The following is a 17,353-nucleotide window of genomic DNA, read 5'->3' as shown; positions in this document are numbered from 1 at the left end:
CGAATTGTTAGAATGAAATGAAAAATTTCGATCAATATTTTTTATTCGTTGTATATCTACATGATGGAAATGGATTGTAAAGAAGGAACTCTCGAATTTAAAATTTGTTTATCATTATATTTTGTATTTTCATTATAAAAAAAGAGTCTTATTTCACAAAGCAACGTCATATTCGACGTAGTGCCGTATATCGTATAATTCTGCATCATCTTATATATCACAATAAAATGGACGTGCGAATAATTTTTCGCATGTGGTATGTACATCGTGTAAAATGACAATCATCGAAATCATATGGCAAGCAAACAGTTAATCTCCGCTAAAAAGCCGCACGATTGTCTAAGCAATGAAATTTGGAACTTTTCCAGTTCCTATGCTCCTTTTTTTTTTTAAGGACACCTATTTTTCATCTTTTATCCTTTCTCATTTCTCAGGATCTTTTCAAATTACTCGACAACGGTGAATGCCGCCATTATTAACAGGGAATACGTTCAGATTATGTTCAGATATAATATAGACGTAAGAAATGTTATTTTCGAAGATTCGTATTTGCTATTTTAGACACTCTCTAAATTAGCCAGACGAAATCAATAATCGTGCCCAAGTTACGGGTTCAAGTTCACTTGAAGTTTCGACAGTTCTGCAATTAATTATCGAGTCATGAGTATTTCGTGCAAACATTTAGGCTTGTCTCTCTCTCTCTCTCTCTCTCTCTTTCTCTCGCTCTCTCTGTAATAATAGGCGCTTTGCGGAAGGCACAATGTTCACATCTCCATTGACTCTTCTTCAGTTTTTCGGTTCTTTTCGTTCATCGAGTTTCTTGGGAACGTTCGATGATTCGCCATCTTCGTCTCTTTCACCATTTGAAGTCTATCGATCAAATCATGATCGTTAATTCAATTGACGCTTCCATCTTCGATTCTAGCCTTCGATCATGTATCGTTGTGTTGATACAGTGACAAATGCGGTGTCCTGTATGGAGGAGGACTTGCTTGATTCATTGAACACAAATCTTTAATCTACTAAAACAAGGCCCAGTGCCACGACGAGATATAATTATCCATCGTAAATGGTTGTTTCGAGTGCAACCCCTATCATCAATGCTATCGTGACAGTTACACACAAATGACGGAGTTCTTCGCATCCTTTTTTGTTCTCGGGCAATCTGTAATTTGTATTGCAATACGCTGGACCTCCAGCACGCCGCAAGCCTTTCGTTTAGTTGCGATCATTATTGCTGCTGCCAAATATCTCACCTGGAATGGAAAAAAATATTCAAGTAAAGGAAAAATCATATGCAATGATTTAATTATTTTATTGAGAAGTTTTAAAAGTTTAAATTATTATATACTGATAATTATTATACAACAATTATATACTGCAATTAATTAATTTTTATTCCCTCGTGTATTACTAAAACTTGCTTTCCTTTTGATTTAAAAGAAATATAACAGAAAAAGATTTTATAGACAAGAGTTTAAAAAAGACAACGAAGCGTTAACAATGTTCCATTATCTAAACTTATCAATTCTTGTCTATTACTTGAGCAAAAGATTCTAAGTAGTAGGAAGTATTAGTTAATTCCAGTTATAAATTCCCCAGACAGGTTAAGCTAGATAGAGATTTACTATAACTATCACTGTATACTCGTCATGACGTCATTAAGTTTTATAGAATAACTAGTAATACTACTCGGAACAAGTCCGAGTAGTGAAATCGCGTCATAGTCCTTCCTCCATCTATGGAATTCCCTTTCTTTGTTGCACCCCTATCTTTCAACAACATGATGGACAAGTTAAGTAGTTCTCACGAACGATTTACGAGTGAAATTATTCATCCATTCTTTTTATACGTTCTCTATCCCACGTTAGAACGATCGATCGTTTCATTCAAGAGTAAAAATAAATTTTACCTCGCGTAAGGCGGCGGCGGTGATGGTGTAGGGTCCCTAGAAACGATCTCCACTGTTCTAGGGACCATAGTGTGCACAGTTGGCAACGACAACGTGCTACTATTGTTCCTAAATAGGTGACTAGGATTTAACTTGATGGCATCATCGTAGCTAGGTGGCGCATCCGTGACCGCCTCGTAATCTGGTGGTTTTTGTCTGGATACACTAGATGGTTCCTCGATGGATATTACATGGATCGGATCATCTATCTGAAAGCAACAAAATTACACTCATTCGAGGATCTAATCGAGAGAGAAGTAAATCAAATGTAAATCGATGATCGACAAATTCCTATGTTATAATGTTCTATCACTTCAAACGTCTACGAACGATCAATTTCTTTCACCTTTCGAAACTTTCGACTTTTCTTCTATACGAATCGATTCTTAACGCTTTAATACTTTATGACGACATTACACGTTCAACCGCAAGGATATTAACCCCGAAATGATTATTCTTCTATATATATCGCGGTTGGTCTATAGATATCCACCTACGTGTTCGCCTCGACACTCTTTAGAAACTTTATAGCTGGCCGGATCTAAATCACGAAAGGGCGCGCGTTTACCGCAGAGTTACGTATCGCGGATACAGTACAGGATGAAAATAGCGACGTTTATTCGAGGCTATAAAGAAAGAAAGGTCCGCGGAAAATTGCATAATCGTAACAGGTTTGTATCGTTAGGTGAATGACTGAGAATAGTACCAATTTTTCTTCTTCAGATTCGAATCGACATTTTTTTTTTTTCCTTTCGCCAGATGAGACTGCGTCGACTGCACCATTTGCAGTGCAGGTATTTTGCAACGCTGGCAACGATCGTTCGAGCCATGCTATCTCATAATGCCATTTCGTGACTATTCCTTCATTGAATTGTTTCATGTGTAATAATTTATTTATGGAGATGTCACGAGTTTTTACCGTTTATAATGTTTCAAATTTCATCAAAATTGTAGAAATTATATTTATAAAAATTCAAGCAAGTGAGAATTTTTTTATTAATTTATGAGCTGCTCGACGAATCATCTGTTGAAATAATATTTTCATTATGTTCTCTCATTATGTCTCATTATGTAGAAAATGAAGAATCGTGAGAATAAATATATATTTTTATCTATGTTTACTTCTTATTATGATACTTCTATGCAGTGAATATTACGTAATAATATTATTTATAATTATTAAAAATTTCGATGGATATAAATCTTGATATATCATGTTGTGTTTCACAATAATAATTAATTAATATTTTTAAGTAAATCTTCTAATTAAAAGTTAATGATCTGTGATATAATTGATATTAAAGTTAAAATAATTGATAATTGAAGGCATAAATTAATACTTATACATTATTACGAATATCTGAGAAACTGTTGAATTAAATATTTTTTAGCAAATCATAGATAAAAAAAAATCATAAATAACAAACTTTTGATTACGACATCATCGCGTATTTTCTCATTAGTTTCATTAAGAAATAAATAAATTCAATGTTTCGCCATTTTCTATATTATAGAGAATTTCTATTTCTATTTCATTATTTCTTATATATTTAAAAAATTATTTTCTAAATATAATTAGTTTTGTTAATCATTAAATAATGATATAAATTTTCAAATTCTTGCGTAAAACTAATTATACAAAAGAGAATCGACATCCGTCTTATCCTTCCATACATGTCAATTGCATCTATGACACGGTAGAATAATTGAAGGATGGCCGTTGATAAATATAGATGCTTCCGGGTGAATATCCTTACGGCAATAGATAAGTGCACTCTAACTATCAGCGACCTCCTTTATGCATCGAGCCGCAGATAGACCTTTGCATTTCTATTGTTTCCCCGTGTGCAACGAAAAGAGGAACGGCTGCTATTTTGAGCCGAGATTATACTACGCCTACATATCGTTTCAGAAGCAAAAAAAAAAAAAAAAAAGAAAGAAATGAAAAGAAAGAGAAAGAGAGAAATGAAGGAGAGAGAGAAAGGGAAGAATATGAGTTTTCGAGATCAAAATTTTTGCACGACCAAGATTCGAGTGAAATGAAAGTGCACCTACAATGATACAGGAAGAACAAAAGGAGATATTACGAACAAAGATAGAATAGCGATAAAAGACTTTGTCTAATGGAAATCGGAGAACATGAGATTTCGATTATTCACACGCTTTTGAAATTTATGTAAGTCTTATAAATTAAGATATTATGATATTATTCTTCATTAATTCTCTTAATACAATGGAATATATTATATATATATATTTTTTATTTTATTTTGATAATCGTATTTCCTGCTGTTATCGCGTGATGAGTAGTTTTTTATAAAAGAATATTCTCAATATAAGTAATAAAATTTTAAAAAATAAAAACTTATTTTGAAGAAAAATGATGTTAAAAATAGATTAGGTACACGTGCACTTCTAAGTAATGACTTTAATAAACCTTAATGTAAGTAGGCACATCTCACTTGTTGTTCTTACATACGTTTATAAACATGGTTAATGTTGAACTTTATTAACATCATCGCATCATATTACTGGTTTATTATGGATTGCATATAAGTACCTATTGATTTATTGATTATTTATCGATATTGCTTGTTATATTTAAGTGCTCTTAATGTCATAATCAATTTTTTTCGAAAAAAGAAAATCTTATTTAAAAAAATTACTATTTTACCTTCAATTTACTTTATTATAAAAAATCGTGATTGACATTAGATGGATTTTACACAATAACATACATTTTTTATCAAATTTTCATAATAAATTGAGAAAATTCATTCTTTGTATTTTTATCTTAGAATGGAATTTATTTTGTCTCTCTTATTATTATTAATCAATTTTTTTGAAATAAGTGAATATTATTACCTCTTATAACGTTAATTATAATCTGATAATTACAATTAACGAAGCATAAAGTAGTATTAAAAAAATAATAATAATAACATGTTTTACATTAATTAATCACGAAGAAAAAAATTTCTCCACGAGATGAATTCTAAAATGAATAAATTACTATATAAGTTTTATGATGCAACGTGCTCGTTAAGAAGAAGAGAAATTACAAAAATTAATCATCGATCGTCATGTTTGAAATATCGAGTTTAATCGTCGTGCGTAAATTTTCACTTCGAAAGAAATGGGTCTGCACGAAAAATTCACGACAATTAACGCTGATTTACGAAAGGCCACATGGCGTGTGTTAACTACTTCGAATTTATGGTCCATCAAACGATTTATGGGGTGAGATAAGAGGCGTAGCAACAATTTCGATCGTCCCATATTATTTTTATCTCGTAGCCTGTTTACAAACGCTAGGTAATTACGACTAAGTCGTATATACTATTACTCATGTCTATAGAGATACCGGTTCGCGATCTATAATAGGGGGTTGACCCGAATCGATCTGAAAAACGATGTAATCTTCTGAGGTCTCAATCAAGAACACACGGTTTCGAAACCCTTAAACTGCGATGAAACGGTTGGTAAATCGAAACGCGGAGAAAGGACTTTAACGCGTGAAATGAAATCCTCTTGGTTCAATTGCTCTTTCGGTCGATGGTAATTATAGACGGTAACTAGTTGGTTCTTGAGAGATAAGAATTTCTCGGTGCTATATGTGGGAATAATTATTGAATGGAAATGTAGATTGGTAAGAAAGTTCTGATATGTATTCTTTTCTCATAAAAAGAATGATGATGATAAAAATAAATAGAAAAGTATAACCCTTTCCTATATTTGTTTATATTTGTTTAGTTGGATGCTGTCAAATTTTTAATTTCTCTAGTTAAAATATTTATTTCACAAGGATCTGAGCAGTTCATGAATCTATTCATAGTATCTTCATCTGGCATTTACTCAAAATGTTATGCATACGCTACACTTTGTCATTACTGTTGACTTAGTAAACGAGTAAAATTTACTTGCAAAATTTTACTTGTTTTCATCTATTTTTATCCTTAGTTGGTAGTATATCTTAGAGATATAGTACATGGGTGTATCAAATGTATCGATACACGTGACTACTTCTTAAGTTGCTTGAAATGTAAAGACGTGTAGCGTAAAAGAAGAAGCATATATTTGATTATTGATTTCAAATTTTCTTGGAAGATAGTTGTTTGCACGGGATTAGGTTTCATCTATCCGATCAATCGAATAAAATCATACGAAATTATAATATGATGTGCCTCATCCGAATTCATGATTTCAATTATTCAATAAAATCGGACAAATAATTATCTTTCGCACAATTGAATTAATATTATTTGATGATATTTTACAACGCAACGATGTTTTATTACTCGAAAAAGAAAAACTTAATTGTGAAATAAATGAAGTCTAAATAAATTATCTATCCTGTATAAAACTCCCTATGTTGATAAAGAACAAAGAGAGATGAGGATGAATCGCTATTCACTACTTCTCCAATCATCTACGAGATTGCACAATCACTAATTCAAAAGTTTGAAATCAAATTACAAAAAAAAACTTATAAAAGTCTCGTTTATTATTAAAATTCTATATTATTAAAATTCAAAATTTAGAAATAGAAAAATAAAGAGAAAGAATAATACTTTATGCAATGAAATGAAATCCTTTTTCGATCAATTTATAATTAATGAAAATTCAATAAATTATTCTGTAAACTAGTTTTCAATGTCTCCTTACGACAAGGATCTATATCTTCGTTCAAGAATTTAAATAATAACTCTATTATAACAAATACATTCGCATATATTAAAATTGCAAATTTACAATATCCTAATCTTAATAAATTAAGATTTTATAAAAGACATTACAAGACTTTTTAAGCCGGAATACATTTTTTTTGACTAGATTTGGCTAATCAGTCAAAGGAATAAAACGGTTATCGTTATCGTGGCTTAAAAAAAAGAAAAAAATATGAAGACTTACTTGTGCTGTGATTGGATGATTTGTGTGTTGTGTGTGCATGGCTGCCCTACTTGGCGGTGCGTGCAGCCAACAACACATTGCGGCACATATGAGAAGAGCGCCTGCTATTATGCAAGCAACACCGACATATCGTACCGGTTCGACGTAGTTCTCCGCGAGGCCTAACCAGTTTATCAGTGCACCAACGCAAAGGAGAACCATCCCGTACCTGTACGGACGCTGCGAACGCCGAGATTCCTCCAAGGACATTGCTGAAATCGCAAATCAGAATACAAATCAGTTTTATAATTTTCCTCCAATATATATCGTTTTAAGTCAATGATTCATTCGGTTGGAATAAATTTTGGCGAAAAATCTTAATTTTTTTTGGAGATCGCTGTTTTCCTATTGGGGTAATCTAAGAGTATATTCAGAAATGGGAGCATTAATTTATTTTTTTTGAAGAAAAAGTGGACAACTTTTATTTTGATATATATATGTATTCGAATTCTCTGATAATTTTAATTATAATATTATTGAAAGCTTAAAATATGAGAAGTATTAAAAAAATTAAAGAAAAAATAAACTCAATTATTCCAGATTTAAGTTTTATAACAGTTAGTATTTTCGAAAAGTGAAATCGCATTTATAGAAAAAATATAAAGTTTAATCTATGAATACTAAATTAAACTAGACAATGTCATAAATAATAGTAATGTTTACACAAGGAAACAAACGTTTAAAGTTTCAAAGGAAATTTCAGAGAGAATTTTATTGTTTTATATTTCTTAGAATTTCAAAAATAGATTTGTGACTAATAAGTTTGTAGTAAAATAAAGAAAGAGTATATATACTGTTAGATCATAAAGATGAAAGAAACCGTATTTTGATTACTTAAGTAAAGTATAATAAATAAAATGTAATAAAAAGTTTTCCGATAATGGGATAAACCTTTAGATATAATTAAAAATTATTTATAGATATTTCATTTTCATAATTTGATTAAACTGATATATGTGTGTGTGTGTGTATGAAAAGTGTGTGTACTTTATTTATAGTATTGGTCAATTTTAGAAAATAGAACTATATATAACCTCTGTGAGGATATTACTATCTACTTTATTTCTAGCTCTATGATATTGATTTCTACAATACGCGATGACACTTTAGATAGCTATTTTTCTGAACTTTGTTTCAGATCACATACAATGATGGTTATACTTCGAACGCGAGTTTTTTTTTTTACTTTTTTCTATAGTCAATTTATTCAATCGCCAAACATGATAAATAAATAATATTCTAAAGAGTCGAAGATTGATTTGAATTGCATATTTTTATTTATGCTTTTATACATTCATATTTACATAAAAATGAGAAAAAAATATTAATATTTATCATACGATTAAATAATAATTTTTAATAATCTTTTAAATAATAATTTTTTTCTATATAAAATATCAAATATGAAATATCAATGTGAACAATTTTTTTTAACGATTAAGAAATTTTATCTAGCTTATCTAGATCGAAATTATCATGAATTTAAATTGATTTTGAACTAAAGTCTAGATAACAAAGTTCCATAATAAAATATTTATTATTCTGAATGTTATACATGTTGATCATTCATATTCATTCATACAATCAAAGTGAATATAAAACATTAGAATAACGTATTTTTGATACATAAAAAAATACGAAACTCATTCGTTAAAGTGGGTTAGTCGAACAAACCAATTTTTGCTGTTCGGCGCCATCGTACACTATAGTGACACACAATAAAATTAAAAATTACACGAACGATAAATAACGGTTTTAGAGAGAAGGTTAACTGTTCCAAAATGAAAATTTATTTCTGTCACAAAAGTGTTTATTACCCACCGTCGCATAAAAAATCCAAATGACATTATTCCTGTTAAAATTGATATGTCTTTTAATCAAAATATATTCTGTTTTTCACATTTCACTACTTTCAAAATGACACGATATCTTTATCAATCTTTGCGATTACTTATATATCTGTTATCTCATATGATGTATAATATTCAATACCAATGTATTAATTTCGATTCACATGTTTGTTATAGTTGTATTAACATGATACTATCCAAAGATATTTATATTTACGAATGATATTTATCGTTATTTTATCAAATACATATATTCAACTTCGTAATTTATATATATATATATATTTTTTTTATTAATTTTTTCAAATAAAGAAGAACTTTATCGAAGTTCGATGTTACTTAGAATTATTAAAAAAAATATTTAAATTTATGATTCTATGAAATTTTTTAAATTTCTTCTTGTAATTAAATAATAAATCGAATAAAAAGTATCGAGATATCGAATTGAATTTCGTTCAAATTTAATGTTAACGAATCAAACATTTGGTACGTTATTATACGTTATTTGCAATTTAATTCAGATATATATATTTAACTTCGTGACTTTCACGTTCTCTTACAGTGGTTTCGAATGAAAAATAATCTCGTGTTAATTACTCTTGATATCCGAGCAAACGTTGAAGTTTGCAGAAGTTCAATGACGCCGAACGCAATCAGCGAAAACAGCGCAAACACGATGAAATATAAATCGATCAGCAAGTTTGTTTTGAACGAGGAAATATATTCACGCGTGGAGTAAAAGGCTATAAATATTTTTCGTCTATAAGAAAGAGAGAGAGAGAGAGAGAGAGAAGTAGGCTGAATGAGAGAATGAACATAACGCGAAGGTAGGCCATCTCGACATCGGCAATCGCGACGATCGATATCTGTCACTACTTTGTACCGCCATATGCTATTTTAGAAATAAAAACCGATCAAATATTAACGTGGCCATTTCGCTATCGCGAACAATGTCCTCTATCGAGGTGCCGATATTTTATTCTTTCGCACGAAATGCGAAAATTTCGCGTAATCGCGAATAAAAATAATATATATGACATTTCTATATTAGAAAGTCGTCAAATGGGGATAACGATATTCCGATATAAAGGAAAAATTCTTGTGACAATTATGGATAATTAGAAGGAAATAATTTATTATTTAAGAATTATATTAAATCGATAAAATTCATCTCAAGGAAGGATGATTATAAGTTATATAAGAAAGCGTAGAATTTATATAGAATATATATAAAAATATTCAATTATTCTTTACTGATGAAAGCGTTGAAATTTAATTACTTTCGAAATATTATTTAAATTGTATAATCATTCGAGTATTCGAAACATAGAATGCATCATGTTCTTTCTACAATTTGATTAAAATCGAGATTGAGATTTTCACGATTTAAATTAAATATAAGAAGGTATGCAAAAGCATTCTCTAAATTGCATGTAAAAGATTCAACTGTTTCTATTCAAGCAAGTGAATTATAAAATTAGGAAAAAGAGAGTATTTCGAGCGTGCGATTTAAGAGAGATGAATGGCTACAAATAAAAGCGTGATACACAGTCGAACAAGTGAAACGAAAAGAATTTACTTTCAAACTTGGATATTACACTTTCTCAAAACAATTAAAAATAATTTAAATGCATTCATGATTGCAACCGTGTCAAAATTGGACACATGTCATCGTGACCGTTGATAACCAATGATTGATATTCCAATACATTTGTTATCATACAAAAAAAAAAAACTCTTCTCGTCTCGCACAAAAAAGATATCGTTTAGACGATTCGAATTTCATTCTAATGGATTTACCATTGAGCTCGTCCATATCCTAATATGGCACTCGTACACTCGTGTAAATCGTACTTTGTCGTATGTCACACTTCCCGTACGATTAAAATACGACTAAAAACTATATCTATCTGCGGCACACAGAGTTACGTCTTTATATCTGATAACGGGGCAGAAATCATAAAGATAAGGGATGATATTTTTGTAACTTATCGCCCACTTGTCATAAATAAGTTTGCCTTAATACACGCGAAATGGTTAATCAGATCGTTCCTTTCCTTCGTACATAATAAAGCATGATTTCTTCGTTGATTTGCACGTGATTAAGTTGAGATCAAGACGATGACGTGACGAACAAGTAAAATCGATTTTTGATCGACATACGTGTGAAGAAACAATAAAAAATTAGGCCAAAGCCGAGATATGACTGTTGAATATGCATACGTTGCAACAGAATGAGAAGTAATTATGAACGGAATTTTGTACATATTTGTTCTATGAAAATATAGCGTTATAGTTTATTAATAGAAGTTCAGATTCAGCACGAGGTTTTCTTTCCTTATCGCAAAGAAGAAGAAGATAAATGATTATAAGAAATTCTGTTCCGAAAATATGAAAGATTTTTGTCACGCTTGTATTAAACACGTGGAAGCAATTTTTCAAAATCATTTAGGAAGATAAATATTCGTATCGTTTAAATTTATTTTTACTAATTTAAGAATGATTCGAATAAATAATTTTAATTATAATTTGACTACACACAAATAAACAGATAAAAATAGAATAAACAGATAAAAACATCGTATCTATTTCGCTATGTACAACATCATGACGTGCATAATTATGAAAATCCGACACATGTTTTACGATGAAGGTTGAAATAAAGATAAAGATAAAGATCAGGAAAAAAAACAAAAAAAAAAAAGAAAGGAAAAAAATTCCTCTTCTTATTAACCGTTAACAAATACTTCTTGATTTTAATCAATAGTACATATCATTCGATATAACAACATGTACTATAATTTATGTACTGTTTGCTTATAATTTTCTTGATTATATATAAATGTTGATTACTAATTATTGCATCTTTTAAAGAGAAATATTGCAAGTTTCGTTTATAATCGTATTTTGTATCTTTAAATAGGAAAAAAATTTTTTATAAATCTCATTTTGTTATTTTTATATCTCTAAATGCGAAATAGACTTTTCCTAAATAAAATCTTTATCCTAGAATTGCATACATCGTTTTAAAGAGAGGAAAAAAAAAAAAAGAAAAAAACAATGGGCATCCGCGATACCGTGAGTCGGACGTGTGAATTTTCCCAACAGTAAAATCGGACTGCACCAGTCAGACGTGTCTTGTGTCACGGCTTTATCTCCAATTCTTCCTGCGCATAGCGCGACTGAGCCGTTATTTTCGCCGCACCGCAATCTCATTAATTTTTTGAATGAGAAAGAAAATATTTAGTTTGTACATCAGCAATATTTTTTTCTATAGAAAGGAGATAAAATATAAACTTAATTGTGTAATCTAATTACGTAAGAAGGATTATCGTATAGATGGGCGTGGATTTGACAAACATGTAAGATCTTCGCCTTGATATTTTTAAAAAGTAATCTTCTTTCTTATTTCGTTCTAATTTTATCTCTAAGTGTATCGAAGATTAATTAATTCAATGAATAAATTATTCGAGAAAAACAAAAATTATTAATGCTACAACGATTCTTTATACTCACAGATTTAATAAGAATTTAATAATCATTTAAATAACTGTTCAATTGCAATCGATATGCAATCTCTATTAATATATCTCGACAAGTTTTATAATTATGGTTTTTACAAAAATTGTCACAAAAATGATTATAAAGATCTTATGATTAATTCATCGTATCTTATTTGCAAGACATTAGAATGAATAAATAAAGAAATTACATGGTGCATGAGATGATTTATTAAAAAATACAGCTCTATAATATTGGATGAAATATTATATTAATATATCATGATAATTAAAATATTATGATATCCTCGTATTATGAAACTATTGCGGAATATAATATATAATATTTTGATACTATAAAAATAATATATCGTAACAAAAGAAATGTATGAAAAAGGAATAATGATTTGAAATAAAAATGAAAAATAATAAATCAATTTATTTGAAAATAAATATAATTTATTCTGCCAAATGTTTAAATTAATAATTGTTGAATAATTATTTGGCCATAATCTTATTTTAATCAATTCTAATAATTGTGATGTTGCAAAATGTACTAGGTATATTATTACAAGTAGAAAACTAGAAGACTTATTTAATAGATAATGAACAATAATAGTAATGTTATTTTAGAAAGTCATTAAATTATCATAGGGATATTACTGATTAGACTGCGGTGTAATATTAAATTAATATCCCCTATTTTTGCTAGCTATTCGGTTGATAACACAACAATGGCTCGGCGCTGGGAGCGATGCAAGATAAAACCTTGAGTAATTGCGCAATGTATAAGCAGCCGTGATAGATTGAAATGAATGAAGTGCGTTTATAATAACGACAGCGGTATATAGTAGACTTACGAGTGATTTTGAATGTGGAAATTGTAATAGTTCTACAACAATTAGGATAAGTATAATTAGGATAAGTTTTATATTTGAATGATGAATTTCAAATTTATTAAAAACATGGAATAAAATTCTGTATTAAGACTTAATAATCAACAACGCATAACGACAATTATTACTAGAAAAAAAATTTTATTTCCGTACGATCATGATGTATTTATAATATTAATCGTATACACATACATAATTAATCACGAACCGATTTACATATAAAATAAAGTGCACATTGCAAATATATCCAATTATATACAAATTGTATAAATTTATCTGTACAGTTTTTTTCCCTCAAATAATAACGAATCAATTGAAAAACGGTCGTTGATTAAATGTGATCTTAAAAGCTAATAGATTAAATTCGCAAACGTCGCAAAAAAAGATCAAAGAATTTGCGTTTTTCATTATTTCAGCAGGAATATATCATGCAATAGTACACGTGCGCGCAGGAAACGTGATTCGCGAACGTGAGAAATATGAGTGAAATGCAAAGTCTACGAGCCGAATCAGCGTCTGTGTTTGCATCCAAATTTTCTTCTTTCTTCGTTCAGGTATTCACTACGCGACATGTTCGCATGATCGATACGATTGCGTGCCGATTATGATATGCAAAATTTTCATCAATATGAATCCAATAGCTTATCGCCACTATTACTTTTGTTCTGTCGCACGAACGATAAAGCGAAATGACACGAGGATTAAACGAAACGAAATATGACAAGATAAATTACATAACGTTTGAGACGATAATGGTCGCGAAACACATTGGAATCGAGATTCTCCCAACACTTGCAATTTCTAAATGACGCATGCAATGATCACGTTGACCGAGAAAATTCCCTCATGCATCTATAAATTAAATTCACTATTGCGAAGCTAATTTTCTAACAATCTATCCGATACCTGGTATTATTACGTTGGGAAACATTTCTCGTCAATTTTCATCAACACACGTCCCCATTAAAGTTTTCGATATGTAAATTATTCTTCTTTAAATCGTGCGACATTCATATTAACAAGAATATATCCAATATATCCAGAGATACAGTTAATCGAATCAACGTAAGATGTTTATTGGATCGTTCTGCACGACAAATAAACATCTATCTTACTTTCGTTTCTGAAACGAGAACACTCCACATACATTTGGCATTCGCATTATCGTTTTAAATGAAAAAATTTCGAATTAAATCGACCACGCGTAAACACACTGTTAATCATAAAAATAAAAAAGAGAAAAAAAATGTTCGTATATCTCTTTTCCAATAATAACAAAAGAATATTTCGTTCCTTCGATATTCGCAAACGATTCACCGCGAGACACTCGGATTTTAAGTGGAGAAATTTTGAATTAAGCCGACCATGTGTACACGTGATGCCCGTTAGATTCCGAAACAAGGAAAACGTCGGATTTTCACTCGTTCGATATCCATGAATAATCGTCATCAAACGTTCTTTCAAGTGGAACAATTTCGAGTTATTAATCGGCCACGTGCAAACACGAAATTTCTTGAAAATCAGGAGAGTGAAAAAGAAAAAATTAGATTTTCGTATCACTTCTTCGTATCTCGCGCACAGTTTCGTGTTCCACGAAACTTCCCGGACGAAGCAGATCGATTCGCGTGCACACTTTCTCGCGTTTCGCGAGCGAAGCGTTATCGCGCGTTGTGCGCCGCTCGCGCGAGCGTGACGTTTCAACGCTCCTCTATATTTAATACACACGATCCCCCGCCATAAATTATTCATGTAACGTTTCCCTGCACAGAGTGCCGTTTTCGACCGACGATTTCTGTCGATCGTTGCGTCAACGGCGTTTACAACTGGTTACATGGTTACATGGATTAACCTTAACCCAATTTCACACCTTATGCCACTCTGCTCGCTCTGAAAGAAAAGCAAACGATCGAATTTGCTTAAATATACAGCGAACTGATGGCCCGTTTAATTGCTAAAATGGACGAGCTTTTTCAACGATTTGTTGATACTTGTTGATGTTGAGCGAAGTGGAGTGAACTTGAGAAATATTTGGATTTTGTGTGTGTGCATTTTCAGATTTTTTTTTTCTTTTTTGTGTAAATCAAACGAAATTTTAACGTTTGAATTAAACTTGTATAATTTATGCATATTTTTACTTACTTTTCTATTTTGTTTGATTTGTGTTTTTATGATGTTATACTGATTGAAACGATCGAAAGATTAGCATATTTTTCATATTTAATATTAGGAAATTATCCTCTGGAATTAATTACAGAAGTAAATAAATAATTAAGTATATATTTACATGTATAATTTTCTATTGCATATTCAATAATAATAATGTGAGCAGCCAAGGACATTTTTTATTATGACATATTTTATTCACAATCTTTGAAAAACGAAATCTTTATGTGTAGCTGTAAACATTATTTCTAATTCTTGGTATTCCTATTCTATTTTCTATGTTATATTAATGAATAATTTATATTATTTATTTTTATTTTTTACTATGTTTTTGATTCATGTTATTCGATGTAATTATTACAGAAAAAATGAAAAATCTTTCTTGAATAGACATGAATGACATAGCTATCGATTAAATTAAATATGGAAATTAATGCTTTCGTTGTATTTTCCCTAATACTGAATTTCTATTACATTTCATCGACATCAATAGATATGAATTTAAATTGTTTCTTTATTTTATCAATAATTCAAGATGAATGACGATAGTAATTTTTTTTAGATCCATTTTTAAAAAATAAAATTCTTCATTTTTACGATTAAAAAATTGTATATAAATATTTTAACTTGCTATTTCTTCGATTTTTCAATTATTTAACATGATTATTCGCAATTTTTCGTTAGCATTGTTACCATTTTAATTAAAAATTCACGATAGATTGCGATTATAATCACCGATTATATGTCATTTGATAAATGATTAATGGTGATGTTAATCAATAATTATCAACATTGATTTTTTATTCTACGTTTAAATTGCTTGATTGCAAGCAATTTAAAATTGATATAACTAGCGATTATACCGGTGAAATGGATTGGCCTTATTACTCTTTACTTTTTCTCGGAATTAACACAATTCGCGAAACTTCACGCTCGATGAGATCATTTCTGAAAACAGTTTAAATTTCATCAAAAACACGATTTCGAATAAAGTCACGCCGCTCTTCTAAATATTGATACCGGTTTCATAAAATTGATACAACTTCCGAACGTTACGATTCATCGTATTCAAATAATCACGGATTATCAATTACAACCATGTTCCACGTGTTTGATCGCGATTAAATATTTACGAACAATCATAAATATTTCCTTCAACGAATCGATTCATTTATAAGAAACAGACTTGGTATAAAAAAAAAAATTGTATCGCAATTGTTACTCAACGATATTACAAAAAGCTTATTGAAAGATAATCGTGCAAACAAATATTTTTTCGATCGCTGAATTATCAATGCTCGTCACTATGTAATGATAGTAAATATAAGGAATTCTTTGAACTTTGATCTTCGTCACGCAATGCAAAACAAATACAATCTCACATAATATTTGCTACAAGATTCACAAATGCATATGACTATGCCTAAAGGTATGAAGTATCTTGAAAGTACATTAAAAAATATGTGGCAAATAGAATTAAAAGCGTGGAATTCCGGAATCAAATTGTCACCAATGATATCACGATAATAATTTATAATCATTAGAATAAAGATGATCACAAGTAAATATGGAAAATATAAATATAAAAAATGTACAGAATTAAAAAAATATTTTCAATATTATTTCTAATTTCTAGTAAATAATGAGCAATAGTCGTCTTATATATAATAGTTTTTAATTGTATATACAAGTGATTATATTTTTTCTTAATCACTTAAAATAGCATAATTATTTCGATAAGTTTATCAACAAATAATGATAACTTGATAATAACGTTTTAAAATTTTTTAAAACGTAGTTAGTTGAAAATTATAATATCTATTAACTTTTCAAACTTTTTTTTTGTTTTTAAGGAATAATAATAATATTAATAAATGATAATAATTTTGAATGAAAAAGGCTTTGAATGAAAATGATAAAGATCATCATTTCCAATGTTAATTTTTTATACAATATTCATAAAGCAAAAAATTTTGTTTTTCCAATTGCGTTCATGAATTTACATAAACATGTAATGCAACAATCGTAAACATAACACGAAGA

General features: G+C 29.6%; 1 protein-coding gene across 3 annotated transcripts; it reads right to left on the bottom strand.

The window, feature by feature from the left end:
- Nucleotides 1-96: 96 nt before the first annotated feature.
- Nucleotides 97-15,157, bottom strand: LOC107996811 (uncharacterized). 3 transcript variants are annotated; one of them, XM_062070971.1, is made up of 4 exons: nucleotides 14,054-15,147; nucleotides 6,863-7,113; nucleotides 1,913-2,160; nucleotides 97-1,256 (listed from the first exon to the last, which is right to left on the bottom strand). In XM_062070971.1, exons 1-4 carry the CDS (start codon nucleotides 14,076-14,078, stop codon nucleotides 1,253-1,255), a joined length of 528 nt encoding a protein of 175 aa, XP_061926955.1. In that variant the 5' UTR covers nucleotides 14,079-15,147; the 3' UTR covers nucleotides 97-1,252. The 3 variants fall into 3 exon arrangements, with proteins under 3 accessions (XP_061926955.1, XP_016910551.1, XP_061926956.1); XM_017055062.3 differs by lacking the exon at nucleotides 14,054-15,147 and adding an exon at nucleotides 10,552-10,705; XM_062070972.1 differs by lacking the exon at nucleotides 97-1,256 and having other exon boundaries at nucleotides 1,909-2,160; nucleotides 14,054-15,157.
- Between the last annotated feature and the right edge of the window lie 2,196 nt (nucleotides 15,158-17,353).

The sequence above is a fragment of the Apis cerana genome, linkage group LG2 (genome assembly GCF_029169275.1).
Source record: "Apis cerana isolate GH-2021 linkage group LG2, AcerK_1.0, whole genome shotgun sequence".
Taxonomy (NCBI): Eukaryota; Metazoa; Arthropoda; class Insecta; order Hymenoptera; family Apidae; genus Apis; species Apis cerana.
This window is presented reverse-complemented; position numbering and strand designations above follow the sequence as displayed.